At 43.1% G+C, this 12,556-nt stretch overlaps 1 protein-coding gene across 3 annotated transcripts in view; it reads right to left on the bottom strand.

The window, feature by feature from the left end:
* The window catches only part of YAF2 (YY1 associated factor 2), a 37,370-nt gene extending 30,869 nt beyond the window's left edge, over positions 1 to 6,501 (bottom strand). Inside the window, exons 1-3 of one of the 3 annotated variants that reach the window (XR_010025824.1) lie at positions 6,242 to 6,501; positions 5,706 to 5,831; positions 3,914 to 3,997 (exon numbers count right to left, since the gene is read on the bottom strand). Coding sequence is in view for 2 of the 3 variants with exons in the window: in XM_063133993.1 (XP_062990063.1) it covers positions 3,914 to 3,997; positions 5,706 to 5,831; positions 6,242 to 6,267 (236 nt within the window). In the remaining variant the exon portion in view is untranslated. The remainder of the gene's footprint in view (positions 1 to 3,913; positions 3,998 to 5,705; positions 5,832 to 6,241) is intronic. The other 2 variants (XM_063133993.1, XM_063133994.1) reach the window with 2 other exon arrangements.
* Between the last annotated feature and the right edge of the window lie 6,055 nt (positions 6,502 to 12,556).

Genomic DNA, 12,556 nt, shown 5'->3' with positions numbered 1-12,556 from the left:
CAAAGCAATGCCCTTCGGGAACCATCTCAGGCTATCACTTCCACACAGAAAGCATTTATCCTCAAAAGCATAATAGCAAGGGAATTCATCCATTGTATCACCTGGCAGTTATGACACCATATGTTTTATGGAATACTGATCATCTCACATTCAAACACCAAATTTGGTTTCAGTCCTGCAAAATCTATTTACACTTAGTCTGATCTGAATGGATAGTGTGTAATGTCCTTCAAGTGTAAATTTAGAAAAGACTGTCAACATAGCTGCTAAAGACCTGATATTACAATTCTATATAGATTCATTCTAGAGCTGTGCATGGCTACAGAATAATTGCCTGAATATATACGCACATGAGCAAGATAGATAAGATATGGATATATGAGGGCAAAATAAGATCTTCTTGTACATAGTAGCAGCACAGCTACTAAATGTTTTGCTTGCTTTTGAAGATACCCCTTTCAATTTAATGAAACGATCATGAATATACGTGACAATTCCTATATTTACTGAGCTCATCCCCATTCCTGAATTTACTGAAATTCCATCTCTTTCTCTCTCTGTGTGTGTCTGCATGTATGTATTCTATATACCAAAATGTATCTGTGTATTTTAAATTGAGATTGTTAATATTGTTAGAATTATGCTGCAAGCTATAGCTATAGAAACAATGGTTTATCACAATTTGATACATTATCAGAACTCTAATACTGCAAAACCTACATGTGTTTGACTTTATCCCTCTGTAAAGTGATTCAAAGAGTAAAATGTTTAAATCGTTGTCAGATACAAAGCTTAATTTTCTTTAACTTCTGAAGCAATTTTCTATACAATAACCGTCGTTTTATCTCCTGATTCAGACCTGATAATGTATTTTTTTACTTGTGTTTTGTAAAATGCTCTTAAATCTACTTAGGCACAAAACAGATTATCTCACAGATATCCCAAATGCAGCAGCTCTTGTAGAGTCCCACCTTCCCCTACCACCCGTATGACTGGAAGTCCAAGGATGGCCATGCACAAATGGCTAGAAGGGATGCAACTGCATGATCTCTATATCAGACCTCCTAACACATAGAATTATAGAATAGTAGAGTTGGAAGGGGCCTATAAGGCCATCGAGTCCAACCCCCTGCTCAATGCAGGAATCCACACAGGTTTCCTTCCAGATTGATTCCAATAGCTTTTCTCGCACCAGCTTTGGTGCATGAGAATGTCTGAAGCATCTGCATATAAGGAAAGGTAGTCAATGCTCATTTTTATATTCTACTACATTCCTGATCTTGCATACTCTTTTCACCAGAAAACCACATCTATTTTGTATCTCTTTTACTAACAGAACCAACATGTATTTTGCATCTCCATAACAGCCAGAACTACCTATTCCTATACCTATTTGAGAAAATATATGCACAGTAAAATTATATTTGCACTTTGTAAAATATAATAAAGTATTATATTCTTGGCACCATACATAATTTAATATAAAATTCACTATCAGAAGATATGTAACTTTTACATATTATGTAAAAAGAGAAGAGAAAAATTACTTTAGAATCGGTGTATTAATGGCTATCAGCTATAAATAAATGGAACCTTCATGCTCAGTGGCAGTATACCTCTATCAGATACTTGAGACAAAACTTAATATCCCACTTATAAGCTTTCAGTGACATCTGGCTGACTGCTGTTGGAAATAGCATGCTGAACTAGACGGATCTTTATCTAATCCAGCAAGGCAGTTCTTCAAAAGCTGTCAAGAGTATCTTCAAGAAAATTCTGGGTAGAAAATAAACCCCTTGTTATGCAGCTGAATAGTACTAAAGGCACGAACAAAGTACTAGAGAACACCAGGCATGGTTCCAATGATCAGGAAAAATAGGCCGATGCCAAAACTGCTTTATTTAGGTATTTATTTATCACACTGAAGTGCCAGCTATGATAATGGTAGAAAACATTAAGCATAGGTAAACCAAGAAAGATTAGAGACTATCTGGCTCACTGAAATTGTATTGAAAATACATGACAATATAAATAAAACTAGGGAAAAATCCTATGCATGTTTAGAAGAAAAAGAAATCCTACAACTCCCATCATTCTGCAGCTAGCCATATTGGCAAATAAATAATGCATATAGTATTAGCAATATTAAGAGATTATGGAAACATCATCTTAAATTGTTTGGCTAAATCACCACTTTACTGCATTCAATAAACTTTTAACTCACCAATTTCATGGAATGTTCAGTACAGACACACATGTGAAATGAAGGGTTTTTTAAAAATAGAACTGAAACCTGTAAAGCTTACTTATACTCTAAATTATTTAGATAAGTACTGATTAGGAGGTGTAGTGATATGCCTCCTTACTAGAGTGTAAGACCCATTAAATTCCATGGCATTTACACAAAATCAAAAAGCAAATCTGCAACCCAGCACACACACATATGTTCCACTCATGCATATGTTATTCTCCCATGACCTTTTCAAACTGGCTCATTGGGAACACCAGTTCAGCCTTGCCGGAACAGGTGGGTGTTGTTTTATAGTGATTAATGCTAATGCTGTTTAATAAAATAGATCATCTATACCTTTGGGGCGGAGTTTCATCGCCCAGTTCTAGATTTCTTTAACTAAGCACCGAGAGGCTGCGATCTCTGTCTCGAAACAAATGGCTAGATGCTGTGGTCAAGTGAAATAGGCTAAAGCTAACCCAGACAAGACAGAGGTGAAGCTAGCAAGGAATCCCTAGGCTCTGGAGGATTTTAATATGCGTGTGATAGATGATAGTTGAAATATCCCTATTGGAACAGGTTCAGAGCCTAGAGGTGCTTCTCAATCCTGCCTTGATAAGCAGATAATGGCAGTTGCCAGGAGCATTCTTTATCACGTTTATAGATCCAATCCCTTGAATAACAGGAACATGAGTATGATGATCCATGCTTTTGTGACCTCCAGGATTGACTACTAATGTGCTCTATGTGGGATTACCTTGAAGATTATTTAGCAGCTGGTGCAGAATGCTTCCACCTATTGCCTATTGAGCATCAGAAGATGGGAGTATATTCAACCAGTATTGGAACAACTGTATTGTCTACCAACTTGTTTATCTTGTGACCCAATTCAAGGTGATGATGCTTACTTTTGTGACCAGAGACGAAGGGAGACTGCCCTTCTGTTTATCAACCCTTATGCCACCAACATTTGACAGGTCAGACTCTGTTTCATATATCTGTTCTCATGGTTGCACTGAGGCAAATAACCCCTGTGACTTATTTCCCCCACTGTGCATTCCGATTGTGTGCCACCTGGATTTGCCTAATTATCCTCACTGGCATGGCTTGTCAAGTCGTCTGAACCTGAGAAGCATGGCTTGTTTAGGGGACAGCAACCCTTAAATAACCCATGGGTTCTTGTTGGGCTATTTCAGGGTTGCTGCCCTCTCAAACAAACCATGCTGCCCCATTTCAGATAACACAGCAACCCACACCAGTAATAGCAATTAGGTAAAACTGACTGGCAGGTGAGGCTGGGAAATAAGTCACAATGGCTTATTTCCCTCAGCAGCAGCATGCAAAACGGCCCTTTCCCCTCATAAAAAACAATCACTGTCAGGAAGAGGGCCTTTACTACAATGGCCCTGAGGCTATGAATTGCTATCCCTATAGATATTAGGAGGCCTTCCTCCTCTGCCTTCCATAAGCTTTAAAAGATACCTGTTTCAGTGGACATTTGGCTGTTAATTTCTATTTTTAGGGTTTGTTTTACATTGCTTTTATTATTGTTTAAATTATGTTTTATTTGCTCTGCAAGCCACTTTGTGCAAAAGAAAAGCAGTATATAAATGTCTACAATAAATCAATATTAAATAATACATGCATATGTTTCAAGACTTGACTCTAGGTATAATTCAGTACCTCAGCATTTTTTTCCTCTGATGCTGGTGCACAACAGACTTCTGTTTGTTCATCATACAGAATTTTCCATGCACTGAAATGTATCTAACATAACAAGTATATTATAAATGCCTTGCATTAACTGTAAAAAGTCATAAAACATTGCTGGTGGTTAAAACACACATGCATACATCCAACTATGTATAAAGAAGCCTGCTCCCAACATACTGACATGTTTTAGTGTTACCAAGTAACAGGAATTGGGTCTCCAGGTACTACTGCACTAAGAGCAAGACTTTGCATCTAACTCTGCATGGCCCAGTCTGAAAAAGGCTGGGAGATGGTCATCTGGTAGGAATCATCCATACTTAATGCAGGATGATTAAGATGGTAGGGGAAAGAACAGGTTTATCAGTAACTGTTCAAAGGGAAGGGTAGAATGTGGGAGGTGAGACTTAGAAGGAGAGAATATGTCTATTTTAAGCTCACGGACCTTATAACCAATGGTAGGCAAGTGTGGAAGTAGGGGCATCTTACCTCTATCCATGTGCACAGTTGCTGACTGGCTAGCAGCTCCTGTTGCCATCAGCAGCACATGCCAGGAGCTGCTACTGAGACATCTCTTGCCGCCACCATCATCCACCACACATGTGCACACAAAGTTATCAGTAACCACATTCCCCCCCCCCCACCTGTGAATATCTTGCAACAGTAGCTTGAGGTTTTCACCTCAACAGCCACTAGTCTCAAGCCCTCACTGGCAAATACTTCACAGGGGTATGTCCTTCCTACCACTCCCCACACACCCCACCTGTCATAATGCTGGGATTTTAATTCTGGTGAGATCATAAATGAAAGGGAAGGTGGCAGATAATAGTGGTCCTGACTTGACAAAATATTAGCAATGGTAATATAAAACACATTCAAGAGACTCTCTGCTGAACTTCACTGTATTATATTACTTATTATGATCATTATCCCTTTAAATGAACTAAATGGGTCCACACTGGGTTAAAAGCAGGGAATCAATTGCTTCAAAATAAAATTAAAAGCCTGGCCCATTTTTGTCCTTTCTTCAATAGATGATGGATTAATCTTTTCTCCTAATCTGCGCAACTGATCATCAGTTTAAGTCAGCCCTCTCCAACTGGGTGCCCTCCAGATGTGTTGGACTACAATTCCAATCATCCCCAGCATTTCCAATTGCTAAAGTTGATGTGAGTTATATTCCAAAACATCTGGTGTTCACCATGTTGGGGAAAGCTGGTTTAAGGATTTGAAAGCGCAGGGAATACTATATCCCATGAACAGAGTTAAAAACAAAACAAAAAGCAAATCACAGCAAAGCAAAGCCATTTTTACTTTAAATGCTGAGGAAGAAAGGAGCTTATTTTCTTTCCTTTTTTAGCCCAGCCCAGGCGACTGGAAATCTGGTACAGAGGCCAGCAGAGAATGTATGCATTTTTAAAAAAGTTCACAGAAAAGGAATTCTTTCTCGGTTGGGGGGGAAATGTTTATAAAGGCAAAAGGAAGAAGGCGAAGAAGAACAGAACGGAGAAGCGCTGCCTGCAGCACATCCACTCCCTACTGTCACCGTCTCCAGAGAAGGGAGGAGGACAATAAATAATCAGCCTGCCCGGGTGGCTATGATGGTGGCAGCCGCCGGCTCTGCTCTCCTTCTTCCTAGCGGTCGTGCTCGGCCGCCTTTGCTTGGCCAGCGCAGTTTTCTCCACGCTCCACCCCGCCAGCTCCCACCCCCGCGTTGCCTTCGGGGATGTGGGTGTCAGTCCAGGCCTCTCGGCCGCTCACTCACCGGGTGGAGGTGCCCTTCCTCACATCGCACATCATGCACTTGAAGGCCTCGGCGCTGTTCCGGAAGGTGCACACGCTGCAGTCCCAATAGCCCTCGTCTGAGGAGGGTTTCGGCTGCCGCTTCGGCCTACCCCCAAAAAGCGGGGAGGGGGGAGGGAGACGGGGGGGAGGGAAGGGGAGGAGGGGGAGAGAGGGGGAGACACAAGGAGGGGTTAAGACACAAAACAAGACATCGCCGCGCTCGCTCCGTCTCTTTCTTTCGCTCGCCTTCCCTCAGGGCCTCGATTGGCCCCGGCGGCGGCCGCCGCTTATCGCCAACTACCTCGTTCTCCCCTCCACCTACTCCTCACCGCCATCGTTTCTGTTACGTTGGGGGGCGCCAAAGGCTTTGGCAGCCCAGAAGGAGGGAGCGAGGGGGAGAAGAAGAAGGAGCCCCCCTCAACAACAACAACGCCGCCGCCGCCTTCCCCGCTCGACCCCCGGCCTGTCTGAGGCGGCCCCTTCCTTCTCGCCTGCCCGCCTTCCCTCCCTCCTCACCTTGTGGGGCTCTTCTTGTCTCCCATGCCGGCTCCAGACGCGTCTCCAGCCCGGCGCGGCCCTTTGTGTATTTGTCAATAAGGAGGAGCGAGCGGAGAGGCGGGGGCTGGGCTCTACTGCGGAGGGACTCCGCGAAAGGGGCAGGAGGAGGAGGAGGAGGAGGAGGAGCTGCCGCCGCTGCCGCGAACAACTACCGCGTACCGCTTGCTGCTTTTTGCGGCCGCCGCCGCCACCTCCAGTTGTCGGGGAACTCCAGCTGCTTGCTGCTGCCGCCGCCTTCCCCCCTCCTTCCTCCGCTTTTTTCTCCCTCACGTGTCCCCCCGTCGCCAACCAGCAGCAGCCCGCAGCCAGGCCAAAGCCCAGGCGCCCCAGACGGCGGCCGTGGCGGCGCAGGCAGGTTTCCCTTCGCTCGGGTGGCGGCAGCAAGAGGGGCTGGATGACAAGGAGGGAACGGCTCGAGTCAAAGAGGCGGCGGCGGCAGCAGCAGCAGCTTTTGCAGGGAGCCCCTGCTGCACACGACCACAGGCCCCTGGGAAGTATTCTTTTGCACAGCCCTCACCCGCTCCAAAAAATATGTGCCCTATTTATTAGCTCCAAATAAGAACCGCCGCCGCCAGGCGAGTTCCAATTTCAACCATTGCTAATTCGGCTTAGAATTCCCATTTCACCCATAAAACCATACCCTTGGTTTCCGTGCTAATCCGGAGTGACTAATGCTATCCTGTTCCATACTCACAGTCAATGCGGATTAGAATCCTGACTTCAGCTATATGTTTAGTTACTTAGGCACCGACAGGGTTGAAAACGCGCGCATGCACGCACACACACACACACACAGAGGCCTGCTGCGATTGTATGTATGACAGCAATTTGAGGTCACCACTGAACAGTGACCAATCTGCACTGAGTTGATATGAGTACGCACCCATAAGCATGCCCAGGGGGAGAACCTTACCACCCTGATTGTGATTATGAAGTGGGTTGAAGTAACTAATCTGCATGCTCAATCCACTATGTTATCTAGGAGGAACCATCAGAATGTAAGGTATTGGCAGATGGCCATTATTTGGAACATGTATTCAGTATCAATACTGTGGAATCAATTTGTCATATATTTTTGTTGTTTATTCGTTCAGTCGTTTCCGACTCTTCGTGACTTCATGGACCAGCCCACGCCAGAGCTTTCTGTCGGCTGTCGCCACCCCTAGCTCCCCCAAGGTCAAGTCTGTCACCTCCAGAATATCATCCATCCATCTTGCCCTTGGTTGGCCACTCTTCCTTTTGCCTTCCACTTTCCCTAGCATCAGCATCTTCTCCAGGGTGTCCTGTCTTCTCATTATGTGGCCAAAGTACTTCAGTTTTGCCTTTAATACCATTCCCTCAAGTGAGCAGTCTGGCTTTATTTCCTGGAGTATGGGCTGGTTTGATCTTCTTGCAGTCCAAGGCACTCTCAGAATTTTCCTCCAACACCACAGTTCAAAAGCATCTATCTTCCTTCGCTCAACTTTCCTTATGGTCCAGCTCTCGCAGCCATAGGTTACTACGGGGAATACCATTGCTTTAACTATGCGGATCTTTGTTGTCAGTGTGGTGTCTCTGCTCTTAACTATTTTATCAAGATTTGTCATTGCTCTCCTCCCAAGAAGTAAACGTCTTCTGATTTCCTGGCTGCAGTCAGCGTCTGCAGTAATCTTTGCGCCCAGAAATACAAAATCTGTCACTGCCTCCACGTTATCTCCCTCTATTTGCCAGTTACCAATCAAGCTGGTTGCTATAATCTTGGTTTTTTTGAGGTTTAACTGCAACCCAGCTTTTGCACTTTCTTCTTTTACCTTTGTCATAAGGCTCCTCAGCTCCTCCTCGCTTTCAGCCATCAAAGTGGTGTCATCTGCATATCTGAGATTGTTAATGTTTCTTCCTGCGATTTTAACTCCAGCCTTGGATTCGTCAAGCCCAGCACATCGCATGATGTGTTCTGCATACAAGTTGAATAGGTAAGGTGAGAGTATACAACCCTGCCGTACTCCTTTCCCAATCTTAAACCAGTCCGTTGTTCCTTGGTCTGTTCTTACCATTGCTACTTGTTCGTTATACAGATTCCTCAGGAGGCAGACAAGATGACTTGGTATCCTCATACCACCGAGAACTTGCCACAGTTTGTTATGATCCACACAGTCAAAGGCTTTAGAATAGTCAATAAAACAGAAATAGATGCTTTTCTGGAACTCCCTGGCTTTCTCCATTATCCAGCGGATATTGGCAATTTGGTCTCTAGTTCCTCTGCCTTTTCTAAACCCAGCTTGTACATCTGGCAATTCTCGCTCCATGAATTGCTAGAGTCTACCTTGCAGGATCTTGAGCATTACCTTGCTGGCATGTGAAATAAGTGCCACTGTCCGATAGTTTGAACATTCATTAGTGTTTCCCTTTTTTGGTATGAGGATATAAATTTATTTTTTCCAGTCTGATGGCCATTCTTGTGTTTTCCAAATTTGCTGGCATATGGCATGCATCACCTTAACAGCATCATCTTGCAATATTTTTTTCAGTGGATTACCGTTGTTTTAACACTTTGAGCAACTTCAACTGGATTAACATATTCTATTCTAAACATAGTGGCTGATACTGCATACCAACTCTGTTGTTTCCTCTCCATAGGAACAGTGTATTAAGTGTAGGCCATGTCTCTATTTTTTCCATCTATTTTATCTAAATATAGAAGGTAGCTACTATATAGGGCTACTGCTCAGCACCATGGGAATTGACTCAAGGCATCCCATGGAAATCCATGCCATTCAATATCTATATGAAACCATTGGGAGATGTCGTCAGGAGTTTAGAGTGAGGCACCTTTAGTATGCCAATGACACAAAACTCTATAGTTGCCGATGACACCCAATGATGTTTCACACAATCATTGCATTCCACTGTGGCTTAAATAAGCCATGGTGGGTTGTGGTGCATGCCAGTGGCCATTTTGAATATTCAAACCCTGCCCAGATCGACACCAAGCAGGATATAGCACTATGAAAGCGGTATGAAAGCAGGAGCCACACTACTGCTTTGTGGTGGTATTGAAGTGCACTGACAACTGTTGGGGCCCATGACACATATATACTGCTTTCATAGTGCTAATCTGCTTGGTGTAGATCTGGACCCTGATGGGGGTTGCCACAATTTGTTGTATCCCGGACAGCAGGGTTTGTTTGAGGGTTAAACAACTTCAAATAACCCTACAACAGAACATGGTTCTGTTTATCTGAGAATAGCTTAATTCTGAAACAACCCCAGCATGCACCATAAGCCATGGTTGACTGCAGTGATTATGCAAACTCAGTCTATCTCTCTGTTCCACTTGGTGGAGGTACTGGGCTAGTTTGCCAACACATCAGGCCACTTTGGATTAATTTATCCACAGGAGCTCTTGCATCATGCCAAGCTACTGCACCACCAGTTTTGCATGGTGCCCACAGGTTGTTGTATTGTGCAAACCTAAGCTGCAGAGGCAGTTTGATGGTTAGACAACCCTCAAGCCATGAGCTATTAGAGGATTAACTAACCTCTGATGCCTGGATTCGCAATGACATGACAACCCATGGCAAGTTGGGTACCCAACACAACACAATAGCCCCCACAGGTAAATTTACCCACAGTGGGCTGTCATGTCGTGCTAAATAGATCACTGTGTGTTCTGAGCTCTTGAGTCCAGGAAGTGGTAAGATGGACTGTTCTGGATAGGGTTGTGCTCCCCTAGAAAGAGTAGATATGTAGCTTGGGGGTTCTTTTTGATTAAGCATTGTCACTTGAGGCCCAGATGGCCTCGGTGGCTAGGTGTGCCCATTTTCAGCTCTGGTTTGTTTGCTAGCTGTAGCCTGTCATGGACAGATTTATTAGATTTGTACACTGTCCAAATGGTAAATGCCCTGGTAATGATTTACAAACAACAACAAACTAAAAATAAATAAATAGAAATAATGATCTAATAATACAAGTTTCAGAATAATTAAAAAATATTAAAAATATTGAACTAGCAGTAAAATTAATAAAGCAGCAGAGTAAACATTAAAGCAACAGAGTAAACAGTAAAAAGCCCATCTAGTGAAATCTACAGGGTTGGAGGATGCAAAGGCAAACACCGCCTCTAGTGCACTTCCTGCCTGGCAGTGGATGATCGGAAGACTCCAAGTTCTGGAGAGTCCTATTAAGAGTGCAATTCATAGAATTACTTTAAATGGTCCAAGTTACCCTAGAGACCTCTTCCTCCCATGCTAGCCTGTCTGTGCCCTAAGATCTGATGGCGAGGCCCTTCTCTATGTCCCAATTGTGGTAGAGGCATGATTGACAGGGACAAGAAAACGGCCTTCTATAGGGCTGCATTGAAATTGTGGGATTCTTTGTCCCAGGAGGGTTGTTTGGCACTCTCACACAATCTTGCCCTTTGGCAAAAGTCTTGTTTAGGCAGGCATTTACATTAACTGATGGATAAGTTTTCTTTGCTGCATCTGTCTGTTTTTATTGTATTTTCTCTCTTTTGCAGTATGCCAGTCTGAGGTAAAGCAGGATCCAGGAGTCCTAGGACAAGCCAGTAATGAGGACCGAGTAACAATTCAGGTCCAAAAGGCAAAGCAGGCAACAGGACCAAGGAGCGAGTCAAAGCTGGAGTCTAAAACAGGCTGCAGGATAAAGGAGCAAGCCAGAAGTCAGGATCAAAGAATACCCAATGGTTTTTAATATGAGAAAGAAGACTTCTTCATTCCACTCTTCTTGGTTTTAAAAGAGCTCTGGTTTTTATCTGATGTATTGTTCATTCTTGCTTTAATGTTTTATTTTGTATCTTCTATCTTGGGGCCCTTGTTAGGGCTGGAAGGCAATTTATACATATTTCAATCGATCGACCAATGTACAAGTGGAACCTGCAACAAAATGTTGCAGAGTAGAATGCTCCTGTTCTGTAAACAGCCAGCCAGGCCTTCTTTTAGGAGACTGTATTCCGTTCGTGCTTCTCAACAGCAACAACATTCTGTAGCCACCGAACATGCTCAGTCCTCTTTTGGCTGCTACCGCCCCCACCCCGGGGAGTAGATTTTGTTCCCTAGAGATTTTTCTCCCCCTACTTCTTCAAACTTTGGAGTTCCGTCAAGTATGCTGATACCTCCCTCTTATTTCTTTGTAGCCCTGTTTTAGCTGCATAGCCACCATAACAGTATTTGAGTTCACCATCACTGTATATTATATGTAGCACCATTTTAAGCATTACCATCAGCGTTACTAGAAGGACGATTTAGTAAAATCCCGGTTAATGAACGGATATGTCCCTGTGGTTCTGGAGTAATAGAATCTGTTGAACACGTTATTTTGCATTGTAACATGTATAAGGAATGCAGAAAAAAGTTAATCTTTCCTTTATTAACAGCCTTTTCTGGATGTAACCCCACAATGTTGGTATTAATCTGATTAAGGGATGTGTCCTCCCATATTACTGGAAGGGTCTCTAAGTTTCTCATGACCTCAATGCAAATTAGAAAAATAACGCTGCAATCCTTCTGAGAGAAGTAACTCACTAAGCTGTATTTTGTTTTTATGTTACTTTTTATCTATCCTTTGCATGTTTTGGTGTTGATTTTGCTGGTCTGCGACCGTAATAAATAACAATTTGATTTGATTTGATTTTAATATGGAAGAGCTGCTGGGTTTTTTAAATTATCTGTGCTTGCTAAGGTATTTTTTATTCAGGCTGATTGGGGGGAAATAGCAAGACATACTGCTTGTCTTGGTGCATTTCATATGCCAAATTTTGTCCTTGGTAAGGTTAACATTTACTGCTGTAGTATTGGATGGCACTGGGAGGTGTCACTAGGGCTTGCAGGGGGAGGAGGAAATTGGTGAAAAATGCCTTTTCCCCATTTCCACTAGAAAATGCTACTACCTGCACAACGAAGCTCTGAATCCAGCCCAGTTAAAAGAGAACAGAATATAACGTATTTGGATTGTCTTGAAAATGTCGCTTATATGGAGGTGAAACAGGATATTAAAGAAAAAATATGCTAACATCACTTTTTTAAAAAAGTAATGTGATTAATTGTCTTGGTTTTTCACAGAAAACATGTAAGGAGTGCTCTCCGTGGACAACTAAAAATAAGCATATACAGTACTACTAGATTTGTCTTGTCACACATTATATCGCAACTAGTTATTTAAGAAAGTCCTCCATAATTCCTTTCCTCAAGTCGATGCTATAGCAAAGCAGGAGAGAAAAATTCTGTGAGCAAATTCATTTTATAGAGGAAAAAACTAGGCATGGTTATGATCCTATAC

Source organism: Elgaria multicarinata, chromosome 9 (genome assembly GCF_023053635.1).
Source record: "Elgaria multicarinata webbii isolate HBS135686 ecotype San Diego chromosome 9, rElgMul1.1.pri, whole genome shotgun sequence".
Taxonomy (NCBI): Eukaryota; Metazoa; Chordata; class Lepidosauria; order Squamata; family Anguidae; genus Elgaria; species Elgaria multicarinata.
This window is presented reverse-complemented; position numbering and strand designations above follow the sequence as displayed.